Genomic DNA, 14,894 nt, shown 5'->3' on the forward strand with positions numbered 1-14,894 from the left:
TAATATGAAATAATGCCCACTCTGCTGAAAAACAAACAAAACTATAGGAAATGTAATGGTTTTACTGGTTATAATAGGAATTGTACTGGTTTTAGTGGAAACTGTAATGGTGCCTGTTGGTCGACTTCTATTGGTGGCTTGTTAAAACCAATAAATCCTAATGGAATAGATATTATGTTCCAAAACACACTACAGGAAGCCATTTCTTAATGGTTTTAATGGTTAAAAGTTGATGGTTTGTAATGTTTGTAATGGTATTTGTAGTGGAAACCATAAGAACGTCTGTGATGGTTTGTATTGTTATTAGTTTTAATTAATTTATTTTTTTTGGGAGGGGGGGGGGGGTGTCAGCAGGACGTTAATCCACTTTTATCTCAAACAAGTATTGAGCTCCCCAGAATTATACCGTATCCTTCAAGTTTTACAATGTTTTTAGTTTTTATATGAACCACAGATCAATGGGCCTATTGTTAAATAGCCTAACAGGTCTACCTGAGGTATATATGTGATTCTCTTATGTTTGTCGTGTTTTATGTCACGTAAAGCACGTTTCTTGAGTGTATTATGTGGTTATAATGTCATCAGTAGCCTATTTGATGGTGTTTTACTGTCCTCTAGAGGAAAATACTGGCATGGACACTCACCTTCTCGGAATCCTACTTCTGTTTCGCCTTTTTATTCATTGTTGCTCGTCTAATTATGTTTGTATTAAACTTGTTGATTGCTACATAATTTACTTTTTTAATAAATAAATTCTTCAGTAGCCTATTGCACCTGAGCTTTTTTATTTTCCTTTACATGCCATATTTTGCATTGATCACATTGAGCTGCAATTGCTTGACAACCTCAGTGAGGGAGATAGATATTTATAAGGTGTGATTTGAATATAGCCAAAGCAGCGGATCTGTGTGGTCTGTTTAACAGCAGTTTTCCATCTGAAGTCACAGAACGACGAGCTAAGAAGCCAACTACATCATGACGAGCATCTGAACAAACAAACAAGAGCATTTTTGCATCTGTTATGATAGAAATAGTCTGATATGTTAAAACAGCCTATTATATTAAAAGTACAAAAGTTTTTCCTGTCAAAAAATCCTCAAGGACTCCAATAAGAAAATCGTTCTAATTAGAATTTCTATCATAACTTGGAACCAGACTTGACTGTTTGTTTTTAAATCCTTTGCACAGAAAGTCCTAGGAATCAATGGTTCCAGACCATTATAATTCCAATAGCCTACTGTTCCGGAAATTCTAATTAGAATCCTGTACAATTTTCTTCTTGGAATCATTTAGATTTGACATATATATATATATATCGGTGTACATTGAGGTTTTAGTATTGAATTTGAACAACATTTACTGTGTTATACAGCTGTATAATTGCGTTTATATTTCACTAACAATACTATGGTATATCTCGATATTTGGATATTAAATGAGCGATTTTGAGCGCACAGACACAACTTGGTAGTAGTTGTTGTTTTTTAGCTGACGCGTTTCCCCTTTAAATGCGCGCTCCGCAGAGGCTGTGACGCGGCTCGTGCACGGGAAACCCGGATCCTGGTCGCGCGGACCGTCAGCCACGTCACCGATCAGCGGCGCGAGCGCACAGTCCAGCATAGACCATCAGAGAGACTTTGCAGTAAATTACCACGGATTCTGTTGCGCATATCTAATAAATTACTAAGAGATTTATGCTTGCAACCGGATGACGCGCGCGCGTTGAGCAGCAGAAAGAAAGGGATTTTTTTTCAGAGAACATCTGAACAGCTGCATAACTCTTTAAATCCAGCGCTGATTACCGATCGATAACATGAATGTCTTCCGACTATCTGGAGATGTTTGTCATCTGGTCGCCATCATTATTCTGTTCATGAAGATCTGGAGATCTAAATCATGCGCAGGTACATGCAGAAACTCGTATGCATTAAAAAAAAAAACAGATGTTATTTTCATGTAGTTGAGCTTATTATTGAGTGTTATTGGTGATTAATCCGGACCTGGGACTGTGAACGTAGAGCAGAACCGGAGCGGATCTTCTTTAGAAGTCGTTCACACATGAAAAACGCTTGAAACACTTTTAACAAATAGACTGTCTTGGCTGTAAATGATCTGAAGCGTTTGCTCAAGTCTAGTTTTATTGTGTTTACGTGGCAGCTGATGTGTGAGCCACCTCGCATGACTTTAAGGTTCTTCAGGCTCCTTGAGGAACTCACGATCCTATTTCGTTCTGTTTGTAAGTAAGGTGTGTTCTGTGTGTGTTTCAGGTATTTCTGGGAAGTCTCAGGTGCTGTTTGCGCTGGTCTTCACCACCAGATATCTGGACCTGTTCACATCCTTCATCTCCATCTACAACACCGTCATGAAGGTAAACAACATCAAAGAGACATTTTTTGCCACATAAGAAAACAAAATCATGCTTATCATAATTATGAGATCAGTCTAAATTGACATAGTAAGTCGTAATTATGATTATTATTGGCATTTAAAACATCAGAATTGATACAAAGTCAAAATTATAAGATACTAAGTCATAATTGTCAAAGATACTGTCATAATTATGAGATACAAAGTAAAAATTATGACATTAAGTCATAATAATGAGTTTCAAAAGTAGAAATTATGAAGTCATAACTATGACAATGGCAGTCAAAACTGAGATGAAAGTCGTAATTATGAAAAAAGTTACAAATTATAAGATACTTTCTCATAAAAATTATTACATTAAAGTATAATTATTATGATATTAAAAAAGTTGAAATTAAGAAAGTAATAATTATGACCAAAAAAAAACATATATATATATATATATATTAGGGCCGGGACTCGATTAAAAAAATTAATCTAATTAATTAGAGGCTTTGTAATTAATTAATCGAAATTAATCGCATTTTAATCGCATATAAATATTTGACCTGAGAACAGTGAGAAGTAAGTTTTTTTTTATATGGATTTTTAAATTTCCCATCCACAGGGCCAACCAAAGCGGTCTCATCAGCTTCTTTGTCCATGTTCACTGTGGTTTGTTTTTGGCTGTTTCTCAATATGCGTTCTTCAGCGATCTTGCGTCCTTGTGTTCTCGTTCTACGTCATCATTAACCGTCGAAGTTCAGTTCCAATTCTCAAGAACGCAAGTATAGAGGATGCATGAAAGTGCCCGGATATGTTCTTGAAACTGAGGATGCATCGAGTGCAGACTTGAGAGAATCGAGCCGTTAGAAATCCCAGAAGACGCTGTGGGTGGCCGGTGTACGGAAGCCTGTAAGCTTTAAACTCGCTCTCACAGATACTTAACGGCTCTTCAAGTAAAAATTCAAATCAAGTAAACATTTATCGTTTTGTTTTGGTTAATTTTAATAAAGTTATAAGACCCGGAGAAAGTCTGCATTTTTATTGGCATATTAAAATGAATCTTAACAGTAAAACATATAACGCTGTAAAATAAAACACAATACAATTATATGAAAGTAATATCTATAATAGTATGAAATGTTTTAATAAGTTATGACATTTTGTAATATTTATTTATTTATTTAGTCATTTAGCAGACGCTTTTATCCAAAGCGACTTACAAATGAGGACATAAGAAGCAATCAAAACCAAATATATATATATATATATATATATATATATATAATATTGATTGTTCATTGGCCGTTTCTTATGCTGAGACTATGCGGTCAGTTAAGCAGGAACGCAGTACATCTCAGTTCTCATAAGTGTGCGTTCTGTGTTCTCGTGACCTTCCGAGTTCGTTCTTCCAAGGAAGCTCTCTCTCGCGCACTCTCCCCGTGTTCGCTTGACTTTTGTCGAGCCCGGCGCCTCATAGGCAAGACCGGTCTCCACGAGAACGCAAGTCCGTTCTTTGCGTCTTTTGTCTGAACGCTAGTAGGTGCTCCAGTATAATTGGTCCGCCGAAACTCATCCAGTGAGAAACGTTCCGCGGTGCAAAAATAAGTGCGATTAAAATGCGTTAAAAAATTTTAACGCGTTATTTTTGTGTAATTAATTAATCTAAATTAACGCGTTAAAGTCCCGGCCCTAATATATATATATATGATAGATGTTATTTTTTATATATAATATATATACATAATGGCCTGGTATCTCAATTTTGATGTTTTATTTCATAATTTCAACTTTGTATGCCACAATTGACTATCTCATAATTATGAATTATTTTACTTTTAATGCTTTGTCATAATTATGATTTTTTTTTGTGGCAGAAATCGTCTTCCATGAAATACAAACACACACAGCTGATCTTGAAACTGCTGTGATTGCTCAGCAAATGTTTGCACTGAATTGATATTCTAGTTTGCCCACTAAAGTAATTTATTGTCATTTAAACTCATTCAAAACTCACGGTAAATCTGTAGGACATTATGTGCATGACTAGTTCCTGAAGCTGCCAAACCACAAACACTCAAATACGTTCCTGCAGCTCGACTGGTAGAACAGGGTGCTTGCAACAGGTTCGAATCCCAGGAAGTGTCACTCGGGATGGAAGCTGTGTCTGGCAGATGCAGTAGCAGCTCCTGACCGTACATTTAGGTGGGGCCAGTTCTGGGTTGTAGGGCTAGTTTAGAATAAACTCAAGAAAGCTTATAGTCTAATCGCTGAACACATGCGCACACACTTGTGACAGAGATCTAATGTACTTGCGTTATTCAGCCTGTGGGCAGCATGCTAATGTTGATCGACAGGCTCTGAAGTACTCAGTGCCATAGAATTATTGCCTTAAGATTGTCTCTGAATGTTGATTTACAACGTTACAAGTTGTAGAGGCATTTAAGTGAGGAAGCAAATATCAAAACAAACACAACAAAACTATATAAAGGCTTTTCACATGAGCACATTTAAACTAAAGGATTAACACTTTATTCATTTAAAACACTACTCCACATAGGACAAACAGACATGCCAGCTAGTTTCTAACCTGATGCAGTCACATATATCTGAAGCTGACTGATATCGTCCTGATCTGGAGCGAGATAAGGTAATGTGGAAATAAGAGAGGAAGTCTGAAAACTGCCCAAATGGCTCTCATTTAAAGCGTGCTGCAGTTCCACCTTTCACCACAGATTTACATTGTAAAATGTGTGGGGCGCTGTTGAGTTCAGGCGTTTGTTGCAGAATTCTGAACACATTTACAGTTTATTATTTATTCAGTTTATATAGAGTTCCATGTTTTGGGTGGGGTTGGACCCTGGACAGATGTGTGATAGGGATCTGTCTGTCTCTCAGGTGGTGTATCTGGTGCTGGCGTATGCCACCATCAGCCTCATCTACTTCCGCTTCAGGAACTCGTACGACTCTGAGAGCGACTCGTTCCGTGTGGAGTTCCTGCTGGTGCCGGTGGCCGGTCTGTCGTTCCTGGAGAACTACGCCTTCACGCCGCTGGAGGTCAGAGCTCGACGCTGAGTGCTTTAGATGTAAAAGGGGTCATGAACTGCCTTTTTTATTTTGTACTATTCTCTGAGATCCACTTATAATGTCATCAAGATTTTTATTTTAAAAAACATAATTTTGAAGCAATAAGCTATTTTCTGACCTGTTTTAACCCCCCTCACCAGAACGCTCTGTTTGAATAGGCGTGGCGGATTGTTGACTCCCACTGCTATGATTGGCTAATAGTTGTGTATGTTTGATGCGTTTTAACAAAAACGCATAAATACTCCGCACATATCAAACAATCTATGAGAAGACACAAAGCAATAGTGACCATGTAATGAAAACATTTATTCACACTTGAGTTGCGACATGACTGTCGGTTTAGTTTAAATTTTTCTGAAAATCACACTTCGAATTGTGCTTTGTTTGTTAACGAATCCACGATAAAATGATGTGAACAAAGGACCAAGTTTTTACTGATGCAGTCTTACTAAAAATAAAGTCCATCCACTCTTTCCTAACTTTGGGATCAGAAGGAAGGCAATGCAAATACTGTTTTTCCACAAGTTGGCACTGCACAGCTTCTTGTTGTCTTCGAAGCCATCTTTATCGTTAGGTTTCTGGGTAGATCTGCGAGTTCGCCTCTCTCATAAACTACATGCGTGAATCAGTGGGCGGGGCTAAACAGGCAGTGATGTAGAGTCGGTGGGCGGGGCTAAACAGGCAGCCATGTAGAGTCGGTGGGCGGGGCTAAACAGGCAGCCATGTAGAATCGGTGGGCGGGGCTAAACAGGCAGTGATGTAGAAGCAGGTGTTGATCATCTTCTGTGGAGGCGGTGCTTATCCACACTATTACATCATAGAGTAGAACATTCAAAACGCTGTCGTCTTGACAGACTGCCTTCATTATAAACTGTTTTAAGATTAATGACAACGGTTTGAGTTGCGAAACTTACAGGATGTTTTTATAGTACAATGACCTCTTATGTCTAAAGATCAAGGGAATTTTGGTTTCTCAGTTCATGACCCCTTTAAGATGAAACCTTGTCATGACGGATCTCTGTGTTTGTGTAGATACTGTGGACGTTCTCCATCTATCTGGAGTCGGTGGCCATCCTGCCGCAGCTCTTCATGATCACTAAGACAGGCGAGGCTGAGTCCATCACCACACACTACCTGTTCTTCCTGGGCTTGTACCGCGTGCTGTACCTCGCTAACTGGGTGTGGCGCTATCACGTGGAGGGATTCTTCGACCAGATCGCCGTGGTGTCCGGCGTCGTCCAGACCATCTTCTACTGCGATTTCTTCTATCTGTACTTCACCAGAGGTCAGCAGACATCTCACAACTTTGAGCTTATATCTGTTTTCATGAAATGATTAAATGATTTATTGATCAATGTTATTTCTTTGTATTTTGTTTTCTATCTATCATTATGTCTATCTATCATTCTGTCTATCTATCATTCTATCTGTCTGTCCGTCTGTCTATCCATTGGTCTGTCAATGCATCCATCTGTCTGTCCTTATGTTGTCCATCTGTCTATCTGTTTGTCTGTCTGTCTCTCTGTCCATCCATCCTTTTATCTCTCCATCTTTCTACCTGTCCAACTGTCTATCCTTCTGTTGTCTCGTCTGTCTTTATCTATCTATCTATCTATCTGCAGTGCTGAGAGGAAGTGGAAAGATGTCTTTGCCAATGCCGGTGTGAGTAGTTGGATCAGGCCCCGCCTCTGCATTAGGCCACACCCAGTCGTGACATCATCACCGGCCACCGCTGTAGTTCTTGTTTGAGCTGCATGTGTGGCTGGTGTAATCGTGCCTTACAGTGATCAGATCTGCTGGACGTGTCTCATCTTTGATGCCTTAATGTGTTTGTTCATGAAGACAATGTGTTGAGGACGTGTGTGTGTGTGTGTTTATACATGTGTGTGTATGTGTGAGAAACACTCTACATTCTGTAGTTCATAGTTTGCTTTTCTCGTTTATTCTCATAGTCTAATTTTTTTCTGCAGTACATCATTTTGTTTATGACCAACTATAAATTGTTTTTCATTCTGTAAAGGGACATTTGATTTGGATCTTTGAGTGTTTTTGTGCCAATATACCCGAGAAAATCACGAATGTTTGTATAAACCACATTTCAGTCTGAGAATGACATTTAACAGATGTCTGGCAATAGCATAATGATTTTTTTTAATGAAGATGGGCAGTTTATCTGCCCTGGTTTTTTATAAAGCATGCCAATAAAGAGTTTCTGTCTCTGCAAATGAGCGCAGAAACACACTTCAGTCCATCTGTGGGTCACGGCTCTTTATTAATTCATTTAGTGAATCAGACATTCATGATGATTAAACAGACATTATTTAAGCAGTCAAATATATATATACATTTTGTGTGAAGATGCATATTTTTTAGCACAATGAAAATAATTTGCATTCTCATCCTCTCTAACTTATCCTAATAAAATCAGCATAAATTAAATTAAATACAACAAAATATGTACATATATAATATTTACATTGTATTTGTGTATATATATATATAAATTAAATATTTAATTAAATTCAATCATGCATTATCTCATTGTAGTACAGACATTTGATCACATCTAGAGCAAGTGTTAATGATGTGTATTTTTATCTGCTTATGCGTATTGTATTACTAAAGGTCTCTGAAGTGTGTGTGTGTGTTAGCGCAGGAGCGTCTTCTTGTGTTTGCACAGTACTTTGGTTCCCTCTCTCACGGCTCCGCCCATCACTTTAGCAGCGGTTGTGATTGACAGCGGCGTGGAGGCGATGGCCGCCACCCTCTGCACAGCTTTGACCTTTTTCCCTTTGCCCTTCCCTTTCTCCATCACGCCGGACGCTTCCACCGCACCGCGGCCCATGGACGTCAGCAGCTCGTACCAGAACACATGCTCCGCCCTCTTCCTCGCCTCCTCATCCTCCTCCTGACCGTCTCCCAGAATCCTCTGCTGCATGTGGCGTACAGCTGTGTCAGCCTGCAGCAGCATGTCAGCAGTGTAATGTGCTCCTGCGTTACGCTCCATCAGCAGATCGATCTTCTTCAGCAGCTCGGTGACCTGCGACCTCTCCTCGAAACCTTTAGTCAAGTCACATTTATTTTTGCGGTGTTCTTCAAAATACACACTGTTTCAAAGCAGCTTCTTGCTAATTAATATCTTAATCTCTTTATGCCTTATAGTCACATTTATCAGAGCTCTGAGATAAAATAGCTGCAGAATTCTTACTGTATATCTCACAGTTCTGTTAATATCTCAGAATTCTAACTGTATATCTCACAATTCTGTTAATATCTCAGAATTCTAACTGTATATCTCACAGTTCTGTTAATATCTCAGAATTCTAACTGTATATCTGTAAGAGATGGGTTGTTTTTTGTGGTACGCTCAACGGATGAACATTTAGAGACTGAAAGTCTAAGGAGGATACATTCAAGGTTGTAGACTGGTGAAGCAACTGATGCAAAACAACATTATTATTGTCCTGGGAAAGAATAACGAGTTTGTTTCACTGACCTCCATCTTGACGTTGATAAGCACTAGGTGCAGAATTCTGACACAATGTACTTATTGCGAAACCTCAGAAATATTGCTGAGTAATGGTTCCTCTTTTTGTAATTAAAACACAGTGCACCCAACTGGGAGGGGGATCGAGTCTGGCCAACTTGCTTTCTCTCTCACTTGGAGGGTTGTTCTTAACCTGCACACTAATTTTTAGGTATAAAACATGGGGTTTCTTTCCGTTTCAGTGGAAGCTCAGCCGTGGGATAAGCGCGGCATTCATCGGACAGGTGTTGGTCTTCCACTGTGTCTGAAACGGGCTCCCCAGTCTTTTGAAGAGTGAAGATGATGGCACAGTTCTGAGGTTGTATATTGGTTATAATATTTTGCTTGGGGTTTTAGGTTTAGTGTATGCTCAAGTTAGTGTATTATGCATTCACAAATATTATCTTTTATCCATTTACTCATGATCATTCATATATTATGCACTGGTTTTATGATTATCTTTCTTGAATGTGTTTGTGGTTTGATTATCATCATTTTATGCATTTACTTATAATCAGTATCACTATTATTGATATCAGCTGTGTGTACCAACAATAAACAGTTGTTTTTGCTTGATTAGTATGGTGTATGGACCTTTTTATTGACACCTTCTCTCGCCGAATTAGCACCTCACTGGTCTCACATCAGATTTGATTATCAAAACAGAAACCATACTAAAACAATATCTCACAATTCTATTAATATCTCATAATTCTGTTTCTCGCAATTCTGAGTTTATATCTCACAATTTTGAGTATATCTCGCAATTTTGAGTTTATATCTCACAATTCTGCATTACTATCTCAGAATTCTGAGGTTCTCTTCATATTTTGAGTTTAAATTTCACGATTCTGAGTTTAAATCTGAGTTTATGTTTCGCAATTCTGCAATATCTCGCATTTATATCTCACAGTTCTGCTTTTTTTTAATATTTACATTATTTTTGGCATTTTATGCTGTTCTTTAGATAGAACAGTATAAGTCGACAGGAAGTGAAGTGGGAGAGAGCGAGGGGGATGGGATCGGGAAAGGTCTGCCAGCTGGGATTCGAACTCAAGATTCCCAGAGCATAACGTCACTACATGTCGCTGCGCTACCCACATCGGCACCTTACTCGCAATTCTGTTTTAATGATAATTGCGAGACAAAAAGTCAGAATTGTGAGATATAAATAAGGTCATTGCAATATTTTATTTATTTTATCCCATTGTGGAAACATTATTATTTGCTTATGTGGTGGTACCTTTAGTGTTGTCAAACACGTGATAGCCGCCCGCGCAGCTGCACACAAACTCCCATAATTCCTCGCTTTCCTTCAGGAAGTCGTCTGCGGGTTTCGCTCCGAGGACGTCGCCGCAGGTGATCAGGACGACGGTGAAGCGGAGTGCCTGCGGTCCGAACGTGGCGCTGACCCAGTCCAGAGCGGCGCTGCTCTCGCGTGTCATGCGTCCGGCGCGCAGCACCAGCAGGAACGCGTGCGGTCCGGGCGCACTCAGCTCCATGCACCGGCTCAGCTCTGCACGCACCTCATCCGGGCTCAGACAGGTGTGGAAGAACCCCGGGGTGTCAATCAGCCGCAGGCTCCGCCCATCCATCACACCCCCTGAACGCTGGCAGCGGCTGGTGACCGATAGGGGCGACACATCTGTCCAGAACGCGGATCGACCCAGAATCTTGTTTCCAGATGAACTCAGACCTGAACCCGTCTGACCCAACAGAACCATCCGGACCTCAGCCGAACCTCCTGAGACAACAGACACGACACATGATTATATTATTACTAGTGCTGGGCAACAATTAATCGCGATTAATCACATCCAAAATTTACATTTACATTTAGTCATTTTGCAGACGCTTTTATCCAAAGCGAATTACAATTGGGGAATACAAAAAGCGATTCATCTTAAAGAGGCAAACAGACAGAGGAAGTGCTCGTAATACCAAGTCTCAGGCATTGTTCAAATAAGAACAAGCTAGGAAGGGAAGGAATAAATAAAGTGAAAGACAACGTTTTTTTTTATTTTATTTAGGATAAAGTCAAGAGTTTTCAGTTGTTGCTTAAAGACTGACAGGGATTCAGCATTCCGGATAGGGGTGGGAAGATCATTTCACCAGCCAGGAATCATGAACGAGAATGTTCTGGAGAGTGATTTTAAGCCTCTGTAGATTACATCTGTATCTGTAGATGTAGATTCATAATAGTGAATGGAAGTAGGCGGGTGCTGAGTCTGTGGCTGTTCTATATGCAAGCATCAATGTCTTGAACTTGATGCAAGCTGTACTGGTAGTCAGTGCAAGGAGATAAAGAGAGGTGTAACATGGGGTCTTTAGGGCTCGTTGAAGATCAGTCGTGCCGCTGCATTCTGAATCATTTGTAGAGGTTTGATTGTGCTTGATGGAAGTCCAGCTAAAAGAGCATTGCAGTAGTCCAGCCTAGAAATGACAAGGGCCTGGACAAGAAGTTGTGCAGCATGCTTTGTTAGAAAGGGCCTGATCTTTCTGATGTTGTGCAATGCAAACCTGCAAGATCGAGCAGTTTTTGAAATGTGGTCTTTGAAAGTCAGCTGGTCATCAAAGATCACACCCAGATTTCTGACCGAAGTTGATGGGGTAATTGTTGATGAACCTAACTGGATGGTCATGCTGTAGAGCTGGAGTGGCAGGGAAGACAAGAAGCTCAGTCTTTGCCAGGTTGAGCTGTAGGTGATGTTCTTTCATCCATGCAGAGATGTCCGCCAGGCAGCCTGAGATGCGTGCAGCTACCGTTGGATCATCAGGTTGAAAAGAGAGCTGTGTGTCATCAGTGTAGCGATGGTAGGACAAACCACGTGCTTGTATGATGGGACCCAGTGATGTAGTGTATGTGGAGAAGAGGAGGGGTCCAAGAACTGATCCCTGAGGAACACCAGTGACCAGTTGATGTGCTTTGGATACCTCCCCTCCCCTCCCCAGGCCACCCTGAAAGACCTACCAGTGAGATAGGCTTCAAACCAGTGAAGTGAAATCCCAGTGATGCCCAGTGATGAGAGGGTGGACAAAGAGGATCTGATGATTGACAGTGTCAAAAGCAGCAGACAGATCCAGCAGAATGAGAACTGATGATTTGGAATATGCTTTTGCAATCCGCTAGGCTTCAGTGACTGACAGTAGCGCAGTCTCAGTTGAATGTCCACGGTTGAAACCTGATTGGTTAGCGTCCAGTAGGTTATTCTGTGAAAGAAATGAGAATACCTGGTTGAAAACAGCTCGTTCAAGTGTTTTTGCTATGAATGAAAGGAGAGAGACAGGTCTGTAGTTTTCTAAAAGACAAGTGTTTAATGTAGGTTTTTTGATCAGTGGGGTTACCCGAGCCTGCTTGAATGCAGTGGGGAAAGTGCCTGTGAGGAGGGATGTGTTGATGATGTGTGTGAGTGCCGGTAAGAGTGTGGGAGAGATTGCTTAGAGAAGGTGTGAGGGGATAGGGTCGAGAGGACATGTTGTAGGATGGCTGGAGAGGAGAAGTTTCGATACTTCTGCCTCAGTGAGGGGACAGAAGGGGAAGATGGGAGTTTAAGCAGTGGATGTGGTTGGTTGGAGGTCCTGTGTGTGTGGAGGTGAGAACTGACTACTGATTGATCTAGTTTTGTCTGTGAAAAAAGTGGCAAAATCGTCAGCTGTTATAGAAGTGGTGGGAGGTGGTGGAGGGGGACAGAGGAGATAATTAAATGTAAATGAGATTATGATAAAAGTTTTTGTGTGATATATGAGTGTGTACTGTGTATATTTATAATGTATATAAATACACACCCATGCATGTATATATTTAAGAAAAATATGTTATGTTTATATATTAAACATATATATATAGCTTAACTATAAATGATATGAAAATAAATATATACGTAAATATATGTAAATGCATGTAAATATTTTCAAAATATATACGGTATGTGTGTATCTTAATATATAAGTATACACAGTACACACACACAGATTATATAAACAGAAAACCTTTATTTTGGATGTGATTAATCTCAAGTAGGCCTAATCGTTGTCCAGCACTAATTACGGCAAACAGTTTACAAATATACATTTTTATATTCAAGAGTGTTTTCATGAACATTATGCAGGACTCAATAGAACTAAACTTTTTTATTTATTTACTTATATGTATAAAGTAATTAATAGTAATAAAAATGCATTAAAAAGGTACTATTATGACATTTATATTCATTCAAAGTAGTGCTGTCAAAAGATGCATTGCGATTAATCACATCCAAAATAAATGTTTTTGTTTACATAATGTGTGTATGTGCTGTGTATATTTATTATGTATACATAAATACACACACATACAGTATATATTTAGAAAATATTTACATATATGTGCATATATTATATATAAATATATTTAATATATAAACATAACATTTTTTCTTAAATATATAAATGCATGTGTGTATTTGCATATAGATAATAAAATACATGATGTCTCAGCGGAGCTGCTAATATTTTGTTGTTTTCGTACCATTGCATACAATGACAATAAAGATTAAATCATTCATACACACATATTATGTAAACAAAAACATTTATTTTGGATTCGATTAATCAGATAACAGCACTAATTAAAAGTATACTAATAAAATAAATAAACACATAAATAATTTTTTTTAAATAAACAAACAAATAAATAAATAAGACTTAAACAGGGAATGCAATAGGCTATAATTGATCTTTCATTGCATGAGAACATTAAATGTTGCGCTGCTAGGATTCTGGCCCTGCAATAAAAACTACTTTAAAGACATTTATAGTCATTCAGAGTAAAATGCTAATAAAATAAATAACATTAAATGCACTAAAATAAAACGTAAATACAGAACTAAGAATGCAATAAGGGTTTTTAGACAAACTCATTACATTCCTAATATAATGCATAAGATTTTTTATTTTATTTATGTATTTATTTAGCCTATTTTTGGTACAGGATAGCTTGGATTTTATTATGGCAAACGGATTAAACCTAGTGTTTATGCATGTAAATTAGCTTTACCTGCAAAATCATAATAATAAAGTTAAAATAGACAAAATTACATAAAACTTAAATGCGGTCCAATTATATAAAGTAATTTAATAAACAGGAACACAATACGAAATGTTTATATTGGATCCCTATGATTTCTATCATAAGAATCTGAATGCAATTGTTCACATAAAGGGGCTAAATAAAAGCAGGAGCATATAGTTGTCAATAAGACATGTAGGTCATTATTTGTAGGATGTTTATCAGACAGAATACTGTGTGATATAAAAATGAATCCATGTCCCTTTAACTGTGCATCAATCATGATTGTAGCATGAGCTCTAAAATAAAAGACTGGCGATCCATCCCGTGATGCTGTGCTATAAACTCAGTCAATCCGGATCATTTGACCGCGACTCTGTACATTTACTGCTTATATTTCCACTCACTCACCAGCAGCTGAAGACTCGCTCTCCTCCGCCATATTCCCACTCACGACTGAGACTTAAAGAGACAAACACATCCAACATTTACCCACAAATACTTCAAACACCACGAAAACACCTCAAACCGCGCATCGAGTGTGAGGTGGATCGATATTACACTTAATAATATTTCTGTATGTAAATAGGTACACTATAGGCCCATGTAGTTAAATATACATTTATATATAGCCTACTTTAGAAAGTCTGTAGCCTATAGTAATCATTTAAGTGCATCTGGTTTCTAATGTGTTCTGGTAATTATTAAATACAACTAATTTCTGGTAAACATGAGGTAATAATCACAGAGAAAACACTTGAAACATGTATATTTATTCATTTAACAGAACATAAGATACAAATAGACTTAAATCTTTATCTTTACAATTGATTTGTACAGTATAGCCTACAGTCGAATATGCTGCAGGGTTTCTATAAACATGTT

At 38.5% G+C, this 14,894-nt stretch overlaps 2 protein-coding genes across 3 annotated transcripts; one reads left to right on the plus strand and one right to left on the minus strand.

Moving 5' to 3' along the window:
* Positions 1-1,533: 1,533 nt before the first annotated feature.
* On the plus strand, positions 1,534-7,686 carry LOC306851868 (ER lumen protein-retaining receptor 3). Of its 2 annotated transcripts, none has more exons than XM_079388351.1 (5): positions 1,534-1,904; positions 2,268-2,368; positions 5,248-5,406; positions 6,469-6,721; positions 7,059-7,686. In XM_079388351.1, the coding sequence occupies exons 1-5, from the start codon at positions 1,814-1,816 to the stop codon at positions 7,100-7,102; spliced, it is 648 nt and encodes a 215-aa protein (XP_079244477.1). In that variant the 5' UTR covers positions 1,534-1,813; the 3' UTR covers positions 7,103-7,686. The 2 variants fall into 2 exon arrangements, with proteins under 2 accessions (XP_079244477.1, XP_079244478.1); XM_079388352.1 differs by having other exon boundaries at positions 6,469-6,599; positions 7,134-7,686.
* Positions 7,687-8,083: 397 nt separating this feature from the next.
* Positions 8,084-14,451, minus strand: LOC306859030 (GTPase IMAP family member 9-like; the record flags this gene model as incomplete). The annotated part of the gene is made up of 3 exons (XM_079399839.1): positions 8,084-8,496; positions 10,206-10,706; positions 14,421-14,451. 3 exons carry the CDS (start codon positions 14,449-14,451, stop codon positions 8,084-8,086), a joined length of 945 nt encoding a protein of 314 aa, XP_079255965.1.
* Positions 14,452-14,894: the final 443 nt, after the last annotated feature.

The sequence above is a fragment of the Barbus barbus genome (assembly GCF_936440315.1).
Source record: "Barbus barbus genome assembly, chromosome: 3".
In the NCBI taxonomy this organism is placed as follows: domain Eukaryota; kingdom Metazoa; phylum Chordata; class Actinopteri; order Cypriniformes; family Cyprinidae; genus Barbus; species Barbus barbus.

Bases quoted from the DNA above. Each gene is read 5' to 3' on its own strand.
- LOC306851868 (XM_079388351.1), top strand. From the start codon at position 1,814: ATGAATGTCTTCCGACTATCTGGAGATGTTTGTCATCTGGTCGCCATC. The intron at 1,905-2,267 runs GTACATGCAGAA...TGTGTGTTTCAG, and splicing joins GAGATCTAAATCATGCGCAG to GTATTTCTGGGAAGTCTCAG. The intron at 2,369-5,247 runs GTAAACAACATC...TCTGTCTCTCAG, and splicing joins TCTACAACACCGTCATGAAG to GTGGTGTATCTGGTGCTGGC.